Below are 11,801 nucleotides of genomic sequence, written 5' to 3' on the forward strand. Positions count from 1 at the left end.
GACAGCTCTCTTCTTGTTAGACTCCTGTATTGTATCTTCTCTAACCTGTTCAGTCCCCTGCTGTAAACCCTGTTCTTTTGATACACCATGCATGCACCCCTTTAGAGACTTCAGACCAGGCAATTTAGATGCATAATAAAGACCCTTTACTGAGGTAGTTGCAGGTAACAAGTAACAGTTCTCAAAGACATCTTTCACACCCTTTCCTGTACAAAGCTCCCTAGTACCCCAAAGTAGTGCCCCATGAGGTAGTCATACCTTATGGCTAAGTCCATAAAGAACTCTTCTCAAGGAAAGAGTCCATATTAGGCAGTAAATCCACAAGAGGTAGCAATAATCTATAACAGGGTCCAGTTAAGGTACAGTATCACAAATACAAGTACATCCATAGGTTCCAAACCTCACTGGGAACCCTGACTGGACTTCCTCAAGAGATGGTTCAGACCAACAGCAAAACGGCAACATTTTGGCACTATTTCCCCCTCTCTCCCTCTAGGGCACTAATGAGCCCCTTTTTATATGGTATGACCAGTAGCAGCGGTAACCTTCCACAAAAGAAAGAGAAAACTTGACCAGCATCGTTACCCTTATTTCTCAGGACCCACCAGCTCAACAGGTCAACTAAGTGCAAAATGCAATTAACCTACATTGTAATACTTGACTTCTACATACAAACAAAGAACTTCCTAATCTCAGAGCGTGTACATAGCAGAAAGAAAACTTTTAACACACCAAACCTTTGGAAGCACCTGCTCACATGCTGGTGTTCCTTCTACTGATACACGCTATAATTCTATTCACTTTTCCCACTGTTTGGCCACACTCTTTGCTGATTAGTCAATCATCTGAAATAGGTGTCCCCAAATCTTTTCCTCTGTAGTCCTGGCAGACATTGTACCCCAAATATTTTACTCCACCAAAGGATTCTTTTTCCTGGATATAGAGAGGAGGGAGAGGATAGGCTAGATATAGAGGGGAGGTGTCTGGTTTAGAAGGAGTGTCTTTCTGGAAAGTAGGAGAAACTTTTTCTGTATCCTCAGTGCTGTGACAGGCAGAGACTGCTGGAGATCAGGTGAGATTTCACAAGTTGGTGTTGTGTGTTTTGGGGGTGGGGGGTCCCCTATCATGGGATTGCAGGGAGTTTTTCATTGCCATACCTAAGAGTTATCAGAGATCCCTATGCTGCAGAAACACATGGGGGGTTGATTTACTAAAGGCAAATAGACTGTGCACTTTACAGGTGCAATTGCACTCATTTTCTGCACAGCTTAGTAAATGCGATAAAGATCTATGGATTTCCAGCATCCAATCACGTGCAAGCAAAAATACTGTTTTGTTTTGTTTTTGTTTTCTTTCCTTGTATGTGTTTGAGTATTCTTTACAAAGTGAGGCTTACCACATTTACTAAGGAAAATGAGTGAACTGCACTTGCAGAATGCACAGTCTGTTTACCACCCATACGGTCTGTCATTTTGTTGCATGTGTAGTCATGTCTGTCCTCGCACTCAGGGTTAGATTCATGTGAGATTAATAACCCCTTGTTGACAAATGCCCGATGCCCTGACCAATTACAGTGTGCTACAGATGAGGCTGTTGTCAGCAAGGGGTTAATTAGAAAGCGATTAAAAATCTCCTCTGTGTGTGAATACAATGTGGATTGTGCTGGTATAATGTGACTCGGATTTCTTCAGTTCTTGTCAGACTTTGGAATTTGTTCAGCTCACATTTCACCCAGTCATAGCCGTGTTAGAGATAGGAATTACACAAAAGCGTATCTGTGCCAAGGGGGCCTGTGCATTATAGATCTATATGGCGTGTCGGCCTGAACATTATGTATCTATATGGGAGGGGCTGCCTGTAAATTATAGATGGATATGGGTGGCCTGTAAATTATAGGACTATATGGGAGGGCTGTCTGTATATTATACAGGGGTTACATCAAGGGTCTCCAAACTTTCTAAACAAAGAGCCAGAATGAGTCAGAGAGGGCCAGAGAGTCAGACTTTAGGGGGGCCAGACTGTGGCCAGTGGGAAAAAACAATGTTCAATCGTTGGTGTCATTGGGAGGACTAGTCACTAATCTCATTGGTCCCCATTGTTGGTGTCATTGGTAGAAATTGTGCCCCATTGTTGGTGTCATTAGGAGGAATTGTGTCCTATCTTTGGTGTCACTGGGCACCATTTTTCGTGTCATTGGGAGCAATTGTGCCCCTTCATTGATGTCAGTGGGGGGAATTATGCCCCACTGTTGGTATCAGTGGATGAAACAGTCCCCCAAGGGCCAGAAAAAAAGCAAGCAAAGGGCCACATCTGGTCCCAGTTTCGAGACCACTGGGTTAGATGAACAAAAATGGAAACACTACATGATTTGTAGGTGTGAAAGTGACAACATGCTTGAAACCCAACATGATGTAACATTCTTTTGCTTCCACTGTGTGATGAGACACCTAGCTAACAGGTGGGAAGCCTCACTTTCATCACTCACTGCATGCACTGCTAGTAATACAGAGTCATGTCAGAGCTTACTGAGCTTCAAAGAGGGCAAACTGTTGATGCCGCTTAACTGGTGTCTCTGTGACTGAAGTTGCCAATTTTTGTCGTTTTGCGAGGTACAGTGTCAAATATTATGACGGCATATACAGTTTCTGGGAAAAGGTGTCTAACAGGGGGGTATGCTTTCTTCATATTTTATCTCTGAGGTTTTATAACCACTTTAAAGATCCTCTCTGTAGATCTATACGGGATGAGCTATGTGTACATTATAGTTCTACTGTATATGGGAAGAGCTGCTTGTACAATATAGATCTATACAGGAAAGGTTGCCTATACATTGTAGATCTATATGAGAGGGTCTGTCTGCCCATGAAAGATCTATATGGGGAAAGGAGGAGATGACTATTATAGATCTATATGGGAGGGACAGTCTGTACATCATAGATCCTCTCTATAGATCTACTGTATATGGGAAGAGCTGCTTGTACAATATAGATCTATACAGGAAAGGTTGCCTATACATTGTAGATCTATATGAGAGGGTCTGTCTGCCCATGAAAGATCTATATGGGGAAAGGAGGAGATGTCTATTATAGATCTATATGGGAGGGACAGTCTGTACATCATAGATCCTCTCTATAGATCTACAGTATATGGGAGGGGCTGCCTGTACATTATAGATCTATATGGGAGAGCATTCTGTAAACCAGTGGTCTCCAAACTGTGGCCCAAGGGCCAGATGTGGCCCTTTGCTTGCCCTTATCCGGCCCTTGGGGACTATTCCTCCATCAACAGTGGAGCATAATTTATGCCACAGACACAAATGATGGAGCACTATTCCTCCCACTAATATTAATGATGCAACAGTATTCCTCTCACTGAAACCAACAATGGGGCACTATTCCTCCCACTGGCTCCAACAATGGGGCACTAGGTCTTCAATTGATACCAATGATGGAGCGTTACTCCTCCTTCTATTGACCACCAACCCTAAGGTAATGTTTATTCTCATTGATGCTGGGTCACGGACATTTTCTAACCCCATTGGCCACATTCCGGCCCCCTGACAGTCTGAAGGACAGTAAACTGGCCCTTTGTTTGAAAAGTTTGGAGACCTCTGCTGTAAACTGTAGATCTGCTCTATAAAAATATAAGTGCATATAAAGTCTAGAGGCCAGTTCTGCTCTGTACAGTGTAGGTTCTCTCTATATGGAGGCTATAAAAGCCAAATCTGCACATGTACATTACGGGTTCTCTGAAAAAGTCTTTACAGAGGGATATATCCGCAATATTCTCCTAGAAAATGGATGCTCTGTATATCAGTATAAGATACAGTTACTTTTGGGCAATACATGAGCAGTATGTACTATATCCTTCTGAGCCCATTATAAACAACAGGAGAGAGTAAACTACAAATGAACAGCCTAGGCTCCTAACGCATAGGTCCTAACGGCTCCTCTGTCCCTACAATAAATTGGGACAGAGCCATCAAAGGCTACAGAAGATTTTAAAGTATAACTAAAGGCATTTTTTGTTATGGATAGAGTGGAGAGGGATTAAATTATATGTCAGGTTTGGGTCGCCATCACAGAGATTTCTCCTCTCAATTTGTTCTATTTACCATTTTTGGAAAGTGTGAAAGTAAAATATCAACATTTTGAGCTTTCACAGAAATAGAGGGGAAATCGTTCAATGGGGACACTAGTTCTGGTGACCCCGGTGACACCCATGGATTCCCTCACTTCCTTTTTTGGCTATGGGACAGGAATTGCAAGGCAATATCCCCAGTAGGACACAGGAGTTATAACCCTCCCTTACTGTATCCAAAATGGAAAAAAAAAGTTTTTCCTTTAGTTTTACTTTAAGGAGGCTTCTTTTTAATGTGGAGTTGGCCTACATTTTTGAACTGAAAGGGATCCCTGGTTGGTGGGTAGGTCTAACATATGACACAGCGTAGTGTGCTTTTGGTAAAAGTGAACTAACCCTTTAGCTGATCAAGCTCAAGATAAAAGCTGACTGGTTACAATACACAATTGTTCCAGATTCTGTCTGCTCCAGCTTAGTAAATTACCCCAAAAGTGTTGAATTACTCAAAAAAAAAAAGCCTAATTTAACCAAAATTATGAACAGAAACACAAATTGGGTCAACCTGTCTGTTTTTCCGATGGACCCAATCAGACCATTCATTGCTTTCTATGGAGCACTGGATGTAAACGGACATGCATCCATTTACACCTGCCTGCATTCGGTCATCTAAAAGCAGATAGATGAATGAGGGATCTAATGGATCGGATCAGATGACAGTTGGATGTAAACGGACAAGTGGTCTGGATGTAAACAAACAGGAGGAAAGCGGGCTGTGTCCATGGACCTGTCATCCGCCTGCTCATCAGGGGTCAGTGGACAGATGCCTTGCTGAGCAGGCGCATCCACTGGCAGAATCCGCCCAAATGAAAGGGGCATTAGTGTGACTTATCTTGGCCCTTCAAAGACAAAAGGTCCATCTCTTGACCTTCTCTTCATATGTTGTTTGTCTGTCTCCCTACCAACCTGAAATTAGCCTCCCTTTTCCAATGTTCAGCTGAGGAAGTAACTATGAGTACACAAACAGCTTGGAAGGTCACTCTCTACAAAGAGCAGGGAAAGATTTATCCTACAGTAATTCAGAAAGTTTCTTGAGCCATCAATGAAAAACTAAGGTCTCCCCTCCGCACTGGATACTGGATACTTTTAAACATGCTCCAGCTTTGTCTGATCCATCTCATTTATCTTGGACTTCCACAACTATAAAATCTATCTTGAATCTCCTGGACTATATTTGGGGTCTCTGGGTGTGCTGACTATATAGTAGCAATAAGGAAGATCTTAGCAAACGCAAACACGTTTGTCTTATGTAATTTAAGAAGAGTACCCCAAGATAATAGGCACGCCTTCCTCTTCATAATATTTCTAATACAAAATATTATTTATATCTAAGTTAAGAAATTTTATTTCAGGAAAAACCCACAAGTCAACTAGCAGGAACATTGAGTGTTTTTTTAACATACTGTTTGGTATCATACACAAAAACTATGGGATTTTTTGGAAAAACTAAACATTTTTCTGTCCGTTCTCACTTTCCCCTCCACTTTCTCCTTTACACACTTCATTTTAGCTAAGTTGTTTACTCTTAATTCCTGCCAGGGGGGAGTGCAGGGTTAACTACTTACATAAAAAAATACTATTAATTATGAACTATTTAATGTTAAATGTATTTAGGAAGCACTCAGTACTTTTTCCTGCGTTATCATTCACTGATAACCCCCTTCCCACAGCTCCAAATAAATGGCAGGATATTCTAAACACAGCAACTAGGAATGATGGGTCCCATATGGGAACTCTTGGGAGAAGACCTCCAGGATTCACCATTTTTAATACCATCTGATGTCACTCAGTAGTGCAAAATGTAACAATGACCTGAATGAGCCTTTAGAACTATTGTTTCCAACAAGAACATGGACACCAGGAAATGTAATAGGCTTTATATAGAATATGAAAGTCTGATAGTTTATTCCTCTCTTATTATCTGCAGACAAGATGTCCATCTTAAAGGAATTTGGTGACAGTGAGGTGTTCAGGGCTTTCGCTACATATGTTGCAGTTGTCCTCCTGAAAATGATGCTAATGAGTGTTTTCACCTCCTACTACAGGATTACACGCAAAGTAAGTGGCTCTAATATTGCATACTTGTGACATAAATATACAGGGTATTTAATACTGTGGGGAACATCAGATTGTGTCACTGAGTCTCACTATGATTTGAATCAAACCAATTTTTAACAATTTATGAACTAGTAGAAAGTGACATCATATAAAGAGAGAAGTGACTCTCACCCTGCTCTCATCCCTTGTGTGTGTGTAGGTCTTTGCAAATCCAGAGGATGCTGCTGCTCATGCCAAGGGAGGAGATCTGAAGAAATTTATCAGAACAGATGAAAGTGTGGAGCGAGTACGCAGGTAATGCAACCATCTCCAGTGTCAGTAGATCAGGTGCTGTCAATTCGTTACATCAATATCTATCCTGCTGGCAGGATGAGCAACTCAGTCCTTGCTGCACTTTGAATCCTTCTCTGCTCCTCAGCTACGACATTTATGTCACCACCTCCAATTGGTCAGTGCTTATTATCGATTGAATAATGAAGGTCTGTATTTCACAGGTGAAAGAAGGAGAACCCAGCCCTCTACACTGAACTGAACCACCACAAATGGCTCAAATAAGAGAATGGCAATTTCACCACTGGCCATTGCACAGAATGGTGCCATCTTCACTGAGTGGTCACAGAATATAGCCACCCCCACTAACCATTCCACAAGCCCTCAGTCCTCAAAATGATGTCACCTCATCTTACCAGTCCATGGAATAGAGCTACCCCCACTGTCCGGTCCTCAGACAGGTGCCAATATCTCTGACCAGGTCACAGATTGGTACAACCCCCACTAATTAATATATAGAATTGTATATGTACTCACCACCACAAAATAGAACTACCTCCACTGAATGGTCTGTAGAATAGAGCCACCCACACTGACCAGTCCTCATAGTGGTGCCAGCTCCATTGACCAGTCCACAGAATAGTGCCACTCCCTTTGACCAGGATCAGAATGGAAACATACCAATTGACTAATATACATAATGTAATTTTCCCCACTGGCCATTACAGAGAATAGTGTAATTCCTGCTGACCAGTACACAGAATGGAGCTACCTCCTCTGAATGGTTATTAGAATGGAGCCACACCTAGTGACTAATGAACAGAATGGAACTTTCCCCACTGGCCATTACACAGCATGGAGATTCCTCCCCTGAGTGATCTACAGATTAGAGCTACCTGACAAGTCCACAGAATGTTGTCACCCCCACTAACCAGGCCAGAGAATGGATCCACTCCAACTAATATACAGAAATAAACTTTCCACATTGGTCATTACACAGAATGGTGCTATCCCCACTGACCAATATACAGAACAGAGACACCTCCACGATATGGTCAACAGAAAAGAGCCCCCCCACTGACCAGTCATAGATTGGAGCCATCCCCACTGAATGATCTATAGATTAGAGCTACCTCCAGTGAGAAGTCCACAGAAAAATGCCACCCCCAGTAACCAGTCCAAAGAATGAAACCATCTCCACCGAAAGATAAACAGAAATAAACTTTCCCCATTGGTCTTTATACAGAATGGTGCTATTCCCACTGACTGACAATGGTGCTATCCCCACTGACAATCTACAGAACGGAGAAACCTCCACTATATGGTCTAAAGAAAAGAGTCACCCCCACTGACCAGTCCCAGAATGGAGCCACCTCCACTGAATGATTTACAGATTAGTGCTACCTCCAAGTGACAAGTCCACAGAATGGTGCTATTCTCACTGACCATTCTACAGTATGGAGCCACCTCCACTATATAGTCAACAGAAAAGAGTCACACCCCCACTGACCAGACATAGCATGGAGCAAGGGCGGACTGGCAGCTCATGGGGACCCTGGGCAATAAGAGATAATGGAGCCCCCTGTGTCTCCACCTATACTAAAGCCAAAGCCACACCCACACAACACCCCACCTACATATTGCAGCTCAGATGCATAAAAAGGGCATTAAAAATAATGTAAAAAATAATAAAACAAGTTGTGTGGTCCCCCTCCATTCATTCCAAGCCCTTCAGGTCTGGTATGGGTTTTGAGGGGAACCAACACGCTACAATTAAGAAAAAATGGCGTGGGATCCCCCCAAGATCTATACCAGACTCTTATCCGAGCATGGTCTGGATAAAAGCGCACAGATGTGTCCCAAAGGAAATAAGTGAATGGTATATGTCAACTATGATTGGTGGGGAAAAAACTCACTGCTGCCATGGTAAAAACACATCGGTTTGTGGGAGGTATGAACAGGAGCCAGGCGCTGTGTAGTTTTGTGATAGAAATAATACACCTTGTATGGAGGTGTGTCTTTAATAAGTCATATGGTAAAACAATAATAAATAACCAGCCTGTGGCTTTAGGAAGCCAGGTTCCAAGATGGACGGCCCGTCCACTCAGAGGGAAGCAGTGGAGTAGAATGCCTGTCAGTGCAGGGACCACGTTTACCCGACGTCCCAGCGTCCTGGATGACGTCAACACGATGTGGAGAGACAGAGGGGGGGAACTCTTGCTGGAGCCGCAGCTTTAGAAGGAAGAGGCCGGTTGCTGGGACAACATGTTTCGCGCGCATGCGCTTTGTCAAGTCCTTGACAAAGCGCATGCGCGCGAAACATGTTGTCCCAGCAACCGGCCTCTTCCTTCTAAAGCTGCGGCTCCAGCAAGAGTTCCCTCCCTCTGTCTCTCCACATCGTGGTGACGTCATCCAGGACGCTGGGACATCGGGTAAACGTGGTCCCTGCACTGACAGGCATTCTACTCCACTGCTTCCCTCTGAGCGGACGGGCCGTCCATCTTGGAACCTGGCTTCCTAAAGCCACAGGCTGGTTATTTATTATTGTTTTACCATATGACTTATTAAAGACACACCTCCATACAAGGTGTATTATTTCTATCACAAAACTACACAGCCCCTGGCTCCTGTTCATACTTCTTATCCGAGCATGCAGCCCGGAAGGTCAGCAAAGGGGGGGCCGAGCGAGCCCCCCCCTCCTGAACCATACCAGGCCACATGCCCTCAACATGGGGGGTGCTTTGAGGGGTCCCCCCCCCCAAAGGCACCTTGTCCCCATGTTGATGGGGACAAGGGCCTCTTCCCCACAACCCTGGCCTGTGGTTGTCGGGGTCTTCGAGCAGGGGGCTTGTCGGAATATGGAATCCCCCTTTAGCAAGGGGACCCCCAGATCCCACCCTCCCCTATGTGAATGAGTATGGGATACATGGTACCACTACCCATTCACAAAAAAAGTAGGACACTCAACGTTACGGGTGCTTTATTCTTCCAAATCAAATACACTTTTGCACACTGGTACTGACTAGTATGCCAGTGTTTCTCTTCTCCCTAAGTTTTTCTCCATCACTCAGCAAATGTGACCCCAGTGCTGACAGAGGGGCAAACAAGGATGCTGTGCAGTCGATCAATATCCTCCTTATTGACTGATAATGTCATTGGTTGTCAGGATGCCGGTGGCTAGAAGGTTCTAATGGTACACAATGAAAACCCGTGGCTTGGTGTAACTAAAAGGCAGACTTGATCCACCTCTGGCTTTTATATAATTTGTAGGCAATATTTAGGCAATTTGCCAAGGCACCCCTGAAAAAAACTTCTAGGCACCCCAGGGTGCCTAGACACCCTGGTTGAAAAAGGCTGGTTTACAGAATAGATCCACCCACCACTGACCAGTCCACAATAAGGTGCTATGCCCAAGAATCAGTCCACACAATGGAGCCATCCCCACTGACCATTTCTGAGAATTGTGCCACTCCCACTGTACTCGCCTCAGAATGGTGCCACCCTCACTTACTAGTCCACAGAATGGTACCATTCCCATTAGGGAAAATGGAGGATTTGTACTCTCATATGAAATGCAACCTTTTATGAATCCATATTTGATTGTTATAGAATATATAGATGATATCTTCTTGTATTATTATGAACCCATGTAAAAGAGATGCAGTTCCTTAAAGTGTCACTAAACCCACAACAGTAAAAACAGTCTATATTTGCAATAAAGCATGCTTGATATACTCACTGTGAAACCTAAGGGGTTAATCCTCTGCATTGTGTAAAAAGGCTGTTTGATCCTGACTTCTCTGATCCTCCCCTTCTTCCAGTGCACCCCTCTTATCTCCTGATAAGACATATCATGTGGAGTCACTCTGCACATGCTCAGTTTGGTGTGTATTGCTAGAGAGGCTTTTTTTGTTTTTTTTTCATGGGAGAGTGCATGTGATAAGAACAGGGCCAATCAGCACTGTCCAGACAGAGGGTCAAGGGCCCTGCAGCCTCATAAAGCAGAAAGAAAACCCCTCCTTTAACCAGTACTCTGCTGAACACTGATAGAAGTCACAAGACTGTTATACACAGCTAATGAGAAAATGTATTTATTAGTTTATATTTATTAAAATAATTGCATTTCCACGTTCTGTGTACTGTGGGAGACCAGATATAGTGAATGCGGGGTCCTGGGTTTAGTAACACTTTAAAGCATTGTGTGCAGTCATTGTCCAGTGATTTATACACAAAATGTTACATTGTTTCAATGGTACGCAGTCAGAGTGGATGAGTCAGATAAAAGTAGATATTTTGTCCAATTTATTTAGCTTCTTCCAGATCTTCGTACAGTAGTTGTTGGTGGTCCCTCCACAATAAAAGCAGTGCATTTTCAACATTTATAGGAAGTAGCTTTTTGAGCTTTGCTCCCAGTTTACTTGCAAAAGGTGTAAAAATATTACAGCCGCTAAGCAGGTTATATGGGCGACGTCAACATTTATTTGAAAAGACATTACAGTGTGTTGGCGGCTATTCTTTCATTGTGACAGCGGAGAATGGAAAAGCTGCGTCCAGTTTATCACGCAGTGTGCGTCCCAAAATATCACAAATCCTACAGAGCTCCTCGCCATAACATCATATCGATTTATCCATCACATTGTATAGATTACCAAATATCTGGGGAAAATGACGCTTTATTGGTGTGAACTTAAATCTAGCTTTTCCAGGGCTGTGACAGCTTTTCCTTTTGTGTTCACAGGTGTCATCTGAACGACATTGAGAACATTATACCGTTTGTGGGACTTGGTCTGGTCTATGTGCTCAGTAATCCCGAATTATCGACTGCACTTTTACATTTCCGCATCTTTGCCGGTTCTCGCATTCTGCACACAATCTCCTATCTAACGCCACTGCCACAGCCAAGCCGAGCACTGACCTTCTTCATCGGATTTCTTGTCAATGCTTCCATGGCATATGCAATTCTGAGTACCATCTCTTATTTTTAAAGCTGACCCCATATTGGTACACATACAGAATTCATGGTTGTTTCTTTTCTATTAGGTTCTTTTGTCTGTATGGGAAAAAAATAAATCTTTGAGATTCTTTCCATGGCTCTCTATATATTTTGTCATTATTACAATTATAGGAAAACATATACAGCTCAGGCAATATACACCTAAATCTTTGTGAGACACCGTAACATCAAAACAATCCTGAGACAGAATCACATGACATCTTATAAGTGACAGCCCTCTTTTCCACTGGTTAACAAGAAGATCTCTAGTTGCAATTGAACACGTCGCATAATTGCTCCTGTATTTGAAGGGCCACCATCCAATCCCTGTCTTTTGTAGAAC

The 11,801-nt window shown here is 43.1% G+C and overlaps 1 protein-coding gene across 1 annotated transcript; it reads left to right on the forward strand.

The window, feature by feature from the left end:
• Positions 1 to 935: 935 nt before the first annotated feature.
• Positions 936 to 11,549, forward strand: MGST1 (microsomal glutathione S-transferase 1). The gene is made up of 4 exons (XM_089689085.1): positions 936 to 1,072; positions 6,065 to 6,195; positions 6,395 to 6,489; positions 11,204 to 11,549. Exons 2-4 carry the CDS (start codon positions 6,070 to 6,072, stop codon positions 11,448 to 11,450), a joined length of 468 nt encoding a protein of 155 aa, XP_089545211.1. The 5' UTR covers positions 936 to 1,072; positions 6,065 to 6,069; the 3' UTR covers positions 11,451 to 11,549.
• The last annotated feature ends 252 nt before the right edge of the window (positions 11,550 to 11,801 follow it).

Source organism: Staurois parvus, unplaced genomic scaffold (genome assembly GCF_062004578.1).
Source record: "Staurois parvus isolate SC_StPar_1 unplaced genomic scaffold, SC_StPar_1.0 ptg000469l, whole genome shotgun sequence".
Taxonomy (NCBI): domain Eukaryota; kingdom Metazoa; phylum Chordata; class Amphibia; order Anura; family Ranidae; genus Staurois; species Staurois parvus.

Bases quoted from the DNA above. Each gene is read 5' to 3' on its own strand.
- MGST1 (XM_089689085.1), top strand. From the start codon at position 6,070: ATGTCCATCTTAAAGGAATTTGGTGACAGTGAGGTGTTCAGGGCTTTC. The intron at 6,196-6,394 runs GTAAGTGGCTCT...GTGTGTGTGTAG, and splicing joins ACTACAGGATTACACGCAAA to GTCTTTGCAAATCCAGAGGA. The intron at 6,490-11,203 runs GTAATGCAACCA...TTGTGTTCACAG, and splicing joins AGTGTGGAGCGAGTACGCAG to GTGTCATCTGAACGACATTG.